General features: G+C 42.5%; 1 protein-coding gene across 2 annotated transcripts in view; it reads right to left on the bottom strand.

Moving 5' to 3' along the window:
• The window catches only part of LOC148515020 (glucose-6-phosphatase catalytic subunit 1-like), a 41,740-nt gene extending 28,457 nt beyond the window's left edge, over positions 1–13,283 (bottom strand). For both annotated transcript variants that reach the window (XM_088480841.1, XM_088480842.1), the window contains exon 1: positions 13,054–13,283. In XM_088480841.1, the coding sequence (XP_088336967.1) occupies positions 13,054–13,283 (230 nt within the window). The remainder of the gene's footprint in view (positions 1–13,053) is intronic.
• Positions 13,284–14,847: the final 1,564 nt, after the last annotated feature.

Genomic DNA, 14,847 nt, shown 5'->3' with positions numbered 1-14,847 from the left:
CAACTTGTACCAGAGTGATGGGAAGAGAAGAGTATGGAGAAGGAAAGGAACTGCTCATGATCCAAAACATACCACCTCATCAGTGAAGCATGGTGGTGGTAGTGTCATGGCGTGGACATGTATGGCTGCCAATGGAACTGGTTCCCTTGTATTTATTGATGATGTGACTGCTGACAAAAGCAGCAGAATGAATTCTGAAGTGTTTCGGGCAATATTATATGCTCATATTCAGTCAAATGCTTCAGAACTCATTGGACGGCGCTTCACAGTGCAGATGGACAATGACCCGAAGCATACTGCAAAAGCAACCAAAGAGTTTTTTAAGGCTAAAAAGTGGAATGTTATGCAATGGCAAGTCAATCCCCTGACCTGAATCCGATTGAGCATGCATTTCACTTGATGAAGACAAAACTGAAGGGAAAATGCCCCAAGAACAAGCAGGAACTGAAGACATTTGTAGTAGAGGCCTGGCAGAGCATCACCAGGGATGAAACCCAGCGTCTGGTGATGTCTATGCGTTCCAGACTTCAGGCTGTAATTGCCTGCAAACGATTTGCAACAAAGTATTAAAAAGTGAAAGTTAGATTTAGGATTGTTTAGTTTGTCCCATTACTTTTGGCCCCTTAATAAGTGGGAGGCACATATAGAAACCGTTGTAATTCCTACACTGTTCACCTGATTTGGATGTAATTACCCTCAAATTAAATCTGAAAGTCTGCAGTTAAAGCACATCTTGTTTGTTTCATTTCAAAGCCATTGTGGTGGTGAATAGAGGCCAAAATATGAAAATTCTGTCAATGTCCCAATATTTATGCACCTGACTGTATATATATATATATATATATATATATATATATATATATATATATATATATATATATATATATATAGCTGTTGGGGTGCTGACTGTCACAGGTAATAACTGCACATTGAAAGTGCCCTCACTGACAGCCAATAAATGGATGGCTGTTAGTGAGTGCCCTTTCAGAGTTCAGTTGTTGCCTGTGACTGTAATCTGGATATATGATATTTCACAATAAGGGAACTAAAAATACAGCTGGCCCTAATCATTGGCAACTATTGTCTAAGGACATTTAATGGTTAACAAGTCAATATATGATTTATATATTTTTTTTAACAGGCAGCTGTACTTTCAGGAGCCTCCTGCTAATATAGGGAGGGTAGGCAAGCCTGATATTAACCATAAAATGGCCTCAAACAATAGATTCCAATGATTAGTGTTTTTTGAAAAGTGCTCAGAGGGGGCAGCATTTCCATACCCTGCATACCACAATGACCACGCCCTGCACCTTCTCTAGTTTGCACATTGTACGTGCTTGATTAAACAATTTATCAATGACTGCGAGGGGACTCAGGACCACATTCAGGGGTGCTCGCAAAAAGCGAGCGCTTGCCCTGAATGAGGGAGGCCACTTTTTTTTTTTATAATTTTTCAGCCTGATTGAAACCATGCTATAATATTATATACAGATACATCTTAACCATCAATCACATCGCAACTAACACATGATATTTGACTATACAGCCTTTGGTAGTATGATACCCATACAAAAACTAGCTCTGGTGGTATGCTGCTCTTAAGGGGGGTATCCACTAGACGATAAAGTTGAACGATTGAACGATAATGACAAAATCGTTCGATAATCGTTCAAACATCGTTTGAACATCGTTTGCAAATCGTGCAGTAATTGTTTCTAACGATGTACGATGCGCGCTCCCGCTGGTCGTTTGATCGTCTCCTCCATCGACTGAACATGCAGGTCAATTTCACTTGATTGCTTACAAATCGTTTACACATCGTTTACACATCGTTTACACATAGTTCATGCTGAACGATCAAACGATGAACCACTGTCTGCCCACTATAGCTGAAAGCTCTCAATTACAGATTAAAACAACATAGTTTATTGTTAGATCTTTTGCAAATCGTTTGCAGATCTTTTGCAAATCCTTTGCAAATTGTTCAGAGTGGAAGATCATATTTCAAGGGAAACTTCAAGGGAAAATCGTTAAGAGGTTGGACAGGGATAAAATCGTCTAGTGGATGCCCCCCATTATAGTACTATAGTTTTCATCTGCCACTGCAGGACACGCCCCTAAATGATAATAGACACGCCCATAGGTGGAGCTAGACACGCCCCCATGGTTGACCATGACACGCCCCCTCAGCCACCGACAATCTCCCTGAAACTAGTTTTCAAAAGTAGGCAAGTATGAATATATATCCACAGAAATCTGGTGCTGGCACCTGTGCAGATGATAGAAAAGATTCTGATACAAGATTTTCTATCTTCTGTGTAGACATCAGTGCCATACAGTATGTTCTATGCTCTTTGTGGAGGCAGTTAGGACACTCAGGGGCATATGTATTAATGCATATGTATTAAGCTCTGGAAAGTGATACACTGGAGAGTGATAAACTACCAACCAATCAGCTCCTAACTGTAATTTTTCAAATACAGCCTGTAACATGATAGTTAGGAGCTGATTGGCTAGTAGTTTATCACTTTCTAATTTATCACTTTCCAGAGCTTAGTACATATTCCCCTCAGTCCTCTTACTACCCCAAGCTTATGAAATATGGCACCAGCATTTGAAGAGAAGTTAGTAACTACTCTGGCACTGATTCCAGATATTGCTATCTTCCGAGCAGATGATAAAAGTAACGGAAATTTAAAATATTGCGCCAGTGGCCACCCAGTGAGACCCTACTCTGGGTGGGTGACACAAGGCATCATTACTTGACACATCGACACAGCCTGCAGCCGTTATAGATACGTCACTGCAGTGCTGTATTCAGAGAACTATATTTACTAAACGTCGGTTTTGTTTTTTTGGGCGCATAACTGGCAAGTTTGCAATCCGCTCATTTACTAAAGGAAAATCCACCGAGAATCTGCCGGGATCACCGACTAGAGACCACAATAGAACATCGGCTCACTATCAATATTTTTCAACTAGAAGAATAGAAACCACAGATTTACTAAGCATTGTCGTTAGATACCAACCAAAATCAAAGGGAAAACCTACCCAAACAATAGTCCTGCCTCTGGCACACGTGTTGGTGTTAAGCACTGCACAAATTACTATGACCTGTGCAGGCTTTGTTGTGAAAATATGTTTAAAAATGGAAAAATGTTTTTTAAAAAAACACGATGTGGGGTCCCCCCAAAATGACGACCAGCATAGGCTTGTATTAAAATAGGAGGAGAAATGGTGTGGGTCACCCCTGTTTTCAAATAACTAGCACTTAGCTGAACCAGACAGGGCTGCTGACGCTATAGCAGGGGGGACACAGTGCAGACAATGGAAGCACTGGGGTCGGTGACACCCAGTGCGCTAAGTCAGACCCCTACACGAACCTTAGATGCGCACGCCCAAAATGGTGGTGTGACCTCGCTGGGATGGGGTGTGGTCTTGCTGCATCTCCCCCCAGTGATGTGAAATCAGATGAGGCAGAGCCTTTCCTGTCATACTTCACTCCAGAGTTTTTACTATAAAAGTTATAAGAAAAATGTAAAGAAAATATTATAAATATATTTGTAGTATTATTCTAATCGTTTTGTATAGTCAAAACTCTAGAATGTGCATGACAAGTGAGGCACTGCCTTCCCTGTCTACCTTTTCCGCACATCCCAGATCAAAACACACCAAATTTCCAGCACTATATAATGCTGCACCTCTGCATAATGCCTACATGAGCCCTCAGGTTCATATATGAACCGGCCTCCCTGCCCCCCCCCCTTTTATCGCTCTGGGGGCATTCCTAGCACTCCAGGAGATGCCGGGCTGCCCCCCTAAACTCTCCTTTCACTGCTCCTACTCAGTGACCGGGAGCTGGGCGCTGATGTTAGTGTGCAAGTCCCGGCTCCCTGTCCAAGAGGAGAAGCCAGCATTTGGAAAGGTGACACCTGGTGCGGTTCGCACCCCCTAGTGACGTCACTGAGTGTGGGGTCTCCCTTCCATAAAGGCGACCAGCCCAACTGATCAGCTCATAGCTGAAATCCATAGGGAAGTGGTAACCCCCCAAAAATGAAGTCCCTCCCCAAGGACAACCAGCAATATTGTCCTTTACTGGCAGACTACAAGTCTCAGCAAGCCTGCCTGGGCATGATGGCACTTGTTGAACCACAAATGCCAGCATGCCCGGACATCAAGGGCCCGCTGGCAACTGTACATGACCTGTAAAAAAAAAACGAAAGCAAAAGACAAAGCTCACATACCGACAGTTGTAATTAATTATTTAATAAACACCCCCCGACTCAATCCTCATTTATCCATGTATTACTCATAAACAAAGGGGATCATGTCCTCTTCATTCCCTGTAGCATCCCATATCTTGGAAAAATAAAAAAAAAGGCCACCACTGCTCCCATTGTGAATGAAAGGTCACTCGAGGACACTCTCCATAGGAATGAATGGGACAGCATTGATTGGTCAGTTCCCATGCCTAGACTCAGAGGCTCGGGGCTGGGTATCATTATGTGGGGGTACCCCCACACTGTTTTTTTTCTTTAATTTTACAGAGTTTAACTATTTTTAAAACAACAAAGACTACACATTTCAGTATGACCTGCGCAGTACTTTAAATCTGCCGCAGATTGACAGCGGATTCTAGTCTTATTTGCTGCAGGTTTGTGGCATGATAGGGGCCTCAAAATCTATGGTTACCACCAGGAGACGAAGATCAGAATTGCATGAAGATTCATATATTTCTGATAAGAGTTCCTGGGTAGTGACTGGAGGGGTGTCTATCGTTGGTGGGCATGTTGGTGTCCTCTGAATCAGGCCCATTATTCCCTCTGTACAAAAAAGTAGGGGTTCTCCTCTCCTATTGGAAATCAAACCTGTTACCTGAAATTGAGGAGCAGGTTGCATCTCTTCACATTATCTATAGGTCTTCCATAGAGCTCTATGGAATGTGAGACTGCCAACGCCCAGAGACGGTGGACTCCAATTTCTTATAAGGGGAATGATTTATTTAACAGGAATTGTTGAAAAGTTTACAACCTCTTCAAAAAGATAGCAACGTAATCATGTAGTTTTATTTCAATTATATCCCTTCTGTAATGCAGCTACATCAATGTTGCATAGAATGAAAGTTTTCTGACATTAGACACTAGAAAGAACTGTAGATTTGCAATTGTACAATAAATTACGGCTTGTCCTGGATTTATATCTTAATTTTAGTGTGCAGTAGACAGTAACCAAGTAAGAGCTCCACAGGCAGATCAGCAGAGCCAGCAGTAATAGGTAGCACCAGGGTGCTCGTCACATAGACATCTCATCATTGCCTGCACCACCCTTTTTATGTAAGGGTCAGTACTCATTAGATATGTGCAGTTAGGCTCTCCAGAAATCTCAATCCACCCGAATTTAGGGAATCTGGACATATCCGATTCCTGGTTCTGATCTTCTGAAGGGATCCGGACAGATCCAAGTTGCGGTTCTGATCTGACCCGTAGTTCAGAATTCAGACTTTTAAATTGAATTTCGGGGTTTGAATTGCAAAAATGACATGATTTTAGCTGTTTTTAAAAACGTTTTATCTATTGTTTAAAAAAAAAAAGAAAAAACAGATCTAAAACCAAAATACTTGAGGGTGGTTTTGCAAAACCAAAACCAAAACACGACGATGAATCCAGATCCAAAACCAAAACTAGTCCTGATGCCTCCATACAGGCAGAAAGCCAAGGCAGCTCCAACCTATTCAGTGACTGCCATTTAATACAGAGAGCATCAATGACTTCCATACAATTGTAGAGTGGTTGTGACTGCAATATAATAAAGAGAGCATCAGTGACCTTCATAAAATACAGAGGCAATAAGTGACTGCCATATGGGATTGGTATGATTTACCGCCGGCTGCAAATCCCATCAGCGGAAGCCCGCCAGAGGTGAAGATCCCGACAGCAGGTAAGGTGAGTACTAAACTAACCTAACCCCCCCTAACCCTAACCCTCCCTTAGGGGTGCCTAAATCTAACCTCCCCCCCCAAGTGCCTAACCCTAACCCCCCTCTAAGTGCATAAACCTAACCCCCCTTCCCCGCTGCCTAAACCTAAGTCTCCCGGAGGGGTGCCTAACCCTAACCTCCCCCTGGGGGTGCCTAACCCTAACCCCCCCTTCCCCTAGCCTAACCCTAACCTCTAATGACAGGTATCGGGATTTCGACGCCTGTCATTAGACACTTGCCGGAATTAGAAAGTCGGGATGCCGATGGTCGGGATTTAGACCATCGGCATCCTGACTGCATACCATATAATACATAGAGCATCAGTGACTGTGATAATACATGAAATACATAATACATATGAAATTAATGTTATAATAGCAGGACATGTTTAGTTGTAAACTATAGGTAGCATATTAATCAACACTATTATGACCCACTTTCATTCTAGGGTCAGAGGCCCTGATTCAGAGCCGGACGCTCTGAGAGAGCACTCGCTCTGAATCAGGGCCGAGCTATTTATTTTTTTTAGAATGGCCTCCTGGCCGCTCGCATAGCTGTGGGTGACCACCCACAGCTATAGCGAGCAGCCAGGAAGATGGTCACGATGGTCAAGACCATCGCGACCATCGGGCTTGCAACGAGACCCTTGTGGTAGGGTCTCGTTGCCGCAAGCCCCAGAGAGATTTCGGCTCAAACAGAGCCGAAATCTCTCCCACTGACATCACTCGTGATGTCAGTGGGGCCGCCCCCAAACGGAGGCGTTCGCATGGGAACGCCTCCGTTTGGGCAGCCACTCCCCTGGCCTGCCCACCAAAGGGCGTGTGCTGTCACTCAACATCGACAGCACGCCCCCTTTGGTATGAGACCCGGAGCAACGGAGTGCCTGTCGCTATCCGGCTCCGTTGTGCGCATGCGCTCTGGGTCACCACTTGGTTGCGAGTGCTCAGCGCTTGCTACCGGGTCTGAATCAGGCCCAGAGTCTGTTCGCTGGCTCACAAGAAGACATTGCATTAAACGTTAACAAGTGAGTGAAGAAGTCACTAACCGTGGGTGCCAACTATGTATGCAGGGCTCAAGGCAGAATTTCCAGGTTCAACAGTCAGTCTCTCTCTTATTCAATGATAAAGTCTGGTCAGACAGCAGCTCTTCAGCTGCATGACACTGCCCGGCAATGCCTCCCTTCTCCCCGCATACTGTATGTGGCTAGTGTGCCAACAGAATCCTGGCAGCTGCAGTGCTGTAGGTGATGATTGATGCAGACTAGCACATGGATACATCAAGTCTGTGAAAAACTCAATGCATAAAATTGTCAAGAGGTTCAGCTTTTGTTCAGACCAAATATAGTACCAGAATGCAAAATAAATGTGACCTAATTAACTTTGAACTTGCAATCACTGTTGGCACCTTATAGGGGTGGATAAGGGATCCAGACGGTCAGAATACTGACAGCAGCTTCCCACCAGTCAGAATCCATATTTCTGTAAGTGTTATAAACCTTTACCCAAACCCTAACCATAACCAGTGGCGGATTTTGCCTAGGGGCCGCGAGGCTGCAGCCCCCCCCCCAGTAAAATCCGCCACCTCAGTGTAGTCAGTGTAGTCCGTGACTGCACTGGCTACACTGTGACTGACAGTGGCTTCCTATTGGAAGCACCACCTGCCAGTCACATATACAACAGGCAGTCTCAGGGGGAGGTGTCTCCTCCCCCTGGGACTGCCAGTCCGGGCTGCTATTAGCAGAGAGTGGCTTGCAGTAGGAAGCCGCTTCTCTGCTTTTCCGCCAACCCTAACTGGCTCCTTGGGTCTGCATACGATGGCTATTTTGGAAGCTGGTGACATGGGCATGCGCGGAGCGCCGCCCCGCCGCTACCGCGCATGCGGAGATCCCGGCACCTGTCAGATTGATTACGCAGCAGGCGCCGGGACTAGGCCAGGCCATGGCCTGGTCCGGCGCCTGCTGCTTAATCGATCTGACAGGGGCCGGGACCTGCGCAAAGGGTGAGTGATTCTCAGCGGTGGCAGCCCCCTTCATCTAAGAGGGTAGAAGCCGCCGCTGACCATAACCCACTCCTCCTGCAGCCTAACCCTAACCCTCCCCTCCCACAGCCTAACCCTAACCCTTCCTCTGACCCCAATACTTACCTCCGCAATCTGACAGTTGGGATGCCGCTGTCGGGATTGTGAACGTTGGCATCCTGACTGTCAGGATGCTGACAACATCTCCACCTTATGGGTAGGTTTTTAATATCTCTGAAACTGCTAATCTCTTGGGACTTTAAAACACAATGGTCTTTAGAGTTTACAGAGAATGGTGTTCAATACAAAAACCATCCAATGAGCAGAAGTTTAGTGGGCAAATGTGTCTTGTTAATGAGATAATCAAAAGAGAAGGCCAGACTGGTTGAGGTTGGTGACAGTAATTTAAGTAACTATACACTACAACAGTGCGCGCAGAGGAGCATCTCTGAATGCACACCATGTTGATCTTTGAAGGTACCACTTCTGACAATTAAGAACAGGAAACTGAGGCTACAAAGAAACACAGGCTCACCAAAACAAGACAGTTAAAGATTGGAAACATGGTGACTGGTCTAACAAATCTTGATTTTTGCTGTGACAAGCAGATGATAGGGTCAGTATTTGGCATCAACACCACCATTAATCCATACTGCATTGTAACAATGGTTCACTCCTGTGGTGGTGGTGTAATGATGTTCTTGGTACGCATTAGGCTTCTTACTATTGAGCATTGTTTAAATAATATAGCCTGAGTTTTCCCTTATTCTATTAACACCTATCAGCAGGATAATGCACAAATTTACAAAGTACAATGCATCTGAAGCGATTTCTGTGAACATGACAATAAGATCAGTGTGCGCCAATGGCCTCCACAGTCTCCAAGGGATCTATTTACTAAGCAGTGTTAGGAGATAAAGTGATCGGTGATAAGGTACCAGCCAATCAGTTCCTAACTGCCATTTTTCAAACACAGCCTGTGACATGGCAGTTAGGAGCTGATTGGCTGGAACCTTATCACCGTTCACTTTATCTCCTAACACAGCTTAGTAAATAGACCCCTTGGAATCTCAATCCAATAGAGCATCCCTGTGAAGTGGTGGAATAAAGATTCTAAGCATAAATGTGCAATCTGCGAGATGCTATCGTCAGCCATCACTGGGATGTTCCCAGTACCTTGGTAAATCCAAACCACAAAGAATTCAGCATGATCTGGGGTTAAAGGAATAATCGGTAATATTAGAAAGTGACTACTGAGTGTATTTACGGGTGGACGAGGGCGATGATGTTGGTCACCAGCACTAGCAAAGTACTTGTGAGTGGCTGATTGCAAATCCACCACTGATGCTGGTGGGAGTTTTCTTTGTTGCTTGTGAATTTATTGGTGTCCATGTTTATGCAAAAGAAAAACTGCTGTATGGGAAATAGATGTACTACAGACGGTTTTTTATTGAAAACTTTTTTGAAAATGCATTTTTTTGCAAGCAAAATAACTAGAAAAAGCATGTTATAAGTGTATGTGACACATGCTTTGTGGGTGGCTCTAGCCTGTGAGAAGTACTCACTCACAGGAGCATGGCCATTCACTATTAAGATGGCGGGACAGTCCCATAATATTTGCATTTTTAGCTGGATGTATTTAAATGCTATAATGCAACAGACTAAAGTTGAAGTGTAACTTTATTTAGTACATTTCTCATGTACATAGCACATAAATAAAATCAATTTTTTTATAGAGTTAGATGAACGAAGGACTTAATTTTGACATAACATAAGGTCATCTTAAAAACACACATTCCGCAGCATCTATACTAACTCACTGCTCCATGCTCCTTCCTCACTATCTACCCCATCTGTGTCGCCCCTGTCAGTTTGCCCCTGCTCTTTAGAATGTAAGCTCTCAAGAGCAGGGCCCTCGTCCCTCACATGCTTTTCCTTCCCCTACTTATACTATTATGTACTTCTAACTCCCCAGTTGGCACCTAACACTTAGTTGCTGAGGCCCTGCTGCCTGTGTTATGCAGCAATGTGTATAAACCATGTCCTTGTCCTGCATTGTTTTGTATAACTATTAACTGTTTTTCTTGTGTGCTCATTTATGTAGTGTGTAAGGCACTGTGGCACCTTTGTGGCGCCATATAAATAAAGGATAATAATAATAATAATAATGCATGATGTAATCCTGGCGCATATGCTACCGGTGAAGACCCCATGTATCTCATGATAGTTACAACTTTGCACAAACACACAATTATACTTTTTTATTGAATCCCTTTTGCACCTCCTATGTAGGATACAATTGTAGCCAGATCTATGTCAACAAGTTGTCTTGGGTTGTACATTTAATTACGTTCAGTTTTGAGGTCAATAAAACAATGGAAAATCCTATGCTGATAGGTAATTCTTGTTAAACTAAATTCCCACATTCCCAATTGTAATTTAATGAAAAAAACCACAACAAAGTAGTCTTTTTTTTTTTACAGGCATTTGAAGACTTTCACAGCACAGGGCAGCACAGACGGTGTAATGGTAGCGTTACTACCTCACAGTAATTAGGTCATGGGTTCAATTCCCACCATGGCCCTAACTGTGTGGAGTTTGTATATTCTCCCTGTGCTTGTGTGTGTTTCCCGCGGGTACTTTGGTTTCCTCCCAAACTCCAAAAATATACTGGTAGGTTAATTGGCTCCCAACACAAATTAACCTGTGTGTATGTATGTGTGCATGTGATAGGGAATATAGAATGTATAGGAACTGATGTGAATGGCCAAATATTCTCTGTAAAGCGCAGCGGAATATGTGTGCGCTATATAAATAACTGGTAATAAATAAATAATAATCCACACAATTTTCTAACCAAACAGATATTACGTGTATTGTGTGCAAACAGATATTGCATTGTGTAATATGTGTGTTAAATTGCATAATAATTGCATTGTTAAAACTTGGAATTTGCACGGTGGGCTGTTTTTCTTTAACAGAAAAATGAAATTTTATGCTCACAGTTGAGGTGCCTGCCCACAAATGCGCATTTATGCAGAGACTGGCACAGCGAACGGTAACTTAACTTTACCACCCCGAGCCAGTACCACAGGGACAGATAAGTATAGCTCAGGTGCAGCAGTATTTTTTTTTTCTTATATTTTTTTTTCTCCAATGACACAATCTGCTTTATTTTGACAAAATAAGAGAGCAGTACATGTGGCATGTGGCATGTGGCATAGATTAATTGCTTTTTATTTAGTGTGACTATGATTTATATTATTTACTATTAGGGCTGAGCAAGCCTGGTTCATAGCATCTCACAATGGGGCTGATTCTGAGATGGGCACAAAGTGGCAGTATTTGCGGGCAGTCGCCGGAGCCTGATTTACTACCTGATGCTAATGCCAGTTTCCATAACGCTAATGCAAGGTTCCGCGCAATTTTAAATGGGAAGACGCTCCACTCACTGTTCTTCTGTCAAGCTGCAGCCGTCATCATTACAGTAGTACCGGCACTTGTACCAACCCACTTGTACCAACCCCATGTTACCCCACACTCAGAATAGCACGGAACTCAGCTATATGCCCACAACACTTTCATGACAGTCTCATGACACTCCCACAAGACAGAAAAGTGCTGCGCAATCACATCGTCACCAGTTCCGCCCTGAAACGCCCTTTTCATGGAAAGATAGATCAGCAAAGTTCCATATGGAGATATGTAAGAATGCATACATTTGCATCTGTGCATATGCCGTATGCCAATACTTGTTATTTGCGTCCGAACTCAGGATCAACCCAATGTGTGATGTAGGGTTAACCCGACTATTGCCTTCTCCAAACTGTAGGGGGAAAGTGTTCTATCTCACCGGGGCACTACAATGTCTAATTATATCGTATCTCTGTTCCCCTGTGACACAAGAATTCATGCAATATCAGCAGAACTGAAGTGCTCTCATGTGACAAGCAAGGAACATTTCCTTTCCACACCACTGTGTTAATGCAGGAGTGATTCAGCTTATGAATGCTACTCTTCTGTGGGATGCCAACCTTAGGATATAAAGTTGCCAACATTTTGTATGTAATTTATATTTAATTCTTGCATGTACTTTACATTTAATTGTCTTTATTTTGTTCACCAAGTGAGTTCAGTAGTAAGATGGTATTGTTAATATTGAGACTGTGTTTAGGTTTAGAACATTAATCGGTTATTCTGTGGTTATTTAGAGTTAGAGTTAGTATTTGGCATAGTGCTGGTTAATGGATTAACCAGCACTATGCCAAACACTCTAATACTTGTCTCTCCTGCAGGGTCTCCTGGGTTGGAAGCTACCATCTAAATAGTCTACAAGTTTCACATGCTTCATTATCATGTAGATTGTAAGCTCACATTGCCAATACAGTAAAATATTACTAAAAATATTGTGCTATATAAATACTGGATAATAATAATAATACAGGTTGAGTATCCCATATCCAAATATTCCGAAATACGGAATATTCCGAAATACGGAATATTTTTAGCATGACTGAGATAGTGAAAACTTTGATTTTTGATGGTTCAATGCACACAAACTTTGTTTAAGGCACAAAATAATTAAAAATAAAGTATAAAATGACCTATAGGCTGTGTGTATGAGGTGTATATGACACATAAATAAATTTCATGTATGTACACAAACTTTGTTTGAGCCACAAAATTATTGAAAATATTGTATAAAATTACCTTCAGGCTATGTATATAAGGTGTATATAAATCATAAATGCATTCTGTATTTAGATTTGGGCCCTATACCTAAGACATTTTAATATGGTATGCAATTATTCCAAAATACGGAATATTCCGATATCCAAAATACCCCTGGTCCCAAGCATTTTGGATATGGGAGACTCAACCTGTAATAATAATAAAAATAATAATAATATTAATAATAATAATAATAATAACAGCAAAAACAACTGGCATTAATGATAGGCTCAATGGAAATGTTAAAAGTTATGTGGAGAATGTTAATACTATCATTATCTCTGATACAGATAATGATATGTAAATACTGATTTTTTTTGGACTACTTACCACTTAAAGACAAGGTTCAGCCAATCACCAACCACAGCCACCCATATAAGTTTGATTCCAACAGACTCGCACAAGTGGAACCATATGGGGAAGAAGATGTAGAATGTGCTTCTGAGGTCGGCCGCATGTGAGACAAAAATAAACCAGTCTTCAGAACTCATAAAATTCTCCTGAAGATGTTTGACTGTATAGACTCCCATAGCATGAAGAGTATCCATGCCCACCTCCATTCTGCAAATCTATCCCTAGCACACAGTGTTTTCTATCTGTAGTGAACCAAAGTACTTCTACCCTCAGCTTTATACAGTAGTATTTCATAAACACCTCCCTCCCCTACTCTTCAAACAAGAGACATCAAACAAATGTTTCCCCATTGGATTTTTTCAGCATCATTTTTAGTTTTGTCCACAATCTTCCTTTTTTTACCATTTACTGATCAGATAACATCATTGATTGCTATGTTGTTCCCCTGCACTCAGCTATGGACTTGTTTATTGAAGTCCTGTTGATGTGCTATGATATCCTTTGGCTTTATCTGCTACACCAGTCAATAATAGGATTTTGAGATTATTGGGAATTAGTATATCTAATCTTCTTTCTTGTCTTGTGTCAAAGTTTAACTTTCAACACTATTGGGCAAATGTAGAATCAAAGTAGACACATAATTTCCAGACTTACAAATGTGAAAATAGTGTCCTTAAGTATTAAGTGATGCTGGGTACACACTGGCCGACATATCGGCTGTTCAATTGAATGGCCGATATATTGTGTGCACATCCGGCCAGTGTATACAGACGATATGTCTGTGATTGACGTCATTCACAGACACATTGCTTTGTGCAGCACAGCTGATGGCAGATATATTTACACATCGTTCTGTGTGCACCGGTGGTCATCCGACCACCCATATACTTGCTACTGAGGCCGGCGGGACCCATGGCCAGAGGCAGTGATGGTTGGTCAAGGTGTATGAACGACCATCATCTGCTGATATATCTTTCCAGTGTGTACCCACCTTAACTCAGTGAGACATGGACATTTGTTTTTATATTAAATAAGTGTGGCATGTCATGGTGGAAATGGATGTACAAATTATTTAACTATAATTAAACAGCCTGAATGCTTGATTCAGGGGTGCACGCAAATCATAAGCAAGTAGTTGAGCAATTATTTGCAAATGAGCATGCGCAAAATATTGGGGAAAAGCCTTACAGTACATGCATTACACAGAGTTTACACACAAAGACGCTGATCGGGACAGACAGTATCAGAAGTAGCATGGCAAACTGTTGGGCGTTTCTCAGCGATGACTGGGAGGTGGCAGGAAGTAAACATAAAAGAACCCGCACCTGCCATAGGGCTTAGCAAGTGTTGATGGCTATTGCAATGGTGTGCCAATGGTGGAGACTAAAGAATCACTTGCAGTATTACAGGGTACAGAGATGCTGAAAGTGGACGTTTCAGCGCTTGCACAGTCAGACGCAGACTACTGCACCAGGGGAAGGCTGATTCTAGCATTTGCATATTATTGCAGCTGCGACTCCGGAAACAGTCGCAACTAGATGCAGTAGCGTCCACCTTCGAATCAGGCTCTGTATTTCTTTGTTAGACAGTGGTTTGTAGAATGTCTATGCATAGGGACAGATTCAATTAGCCACAAATTAGGTATGCACAACTTTTTACTGCAGCAAAAACTTGCGGTTGCAACTTTTTTGGAATTAGAAAAATATGTTAACGCAGCTTTCAATGGGAAACATGGCGGCTTTTAGTTTGCACCTCCAGAGTTGGTGATAA

This window comes from Taudactylus pleione, unplaced genomic scaffold, assembly GCF_031769625.1.
Source record: "Taudactylus pleione unplaced genomic scaffold, aTauple2 ptg000256l, whole genome shotgun sequence".
NCBI classification, from domain to species: Eukaryota; Metazoa; Chordata; class Amphibia; order Anura; family Myobatrachidae; genus Taudactylus; species Taudactylus pleione.
The sequence above is the reverse complement of the archived record's forward strand: the minus strand, read 5'-3'. Positions and strand labels throughout refer to the sequence as shown.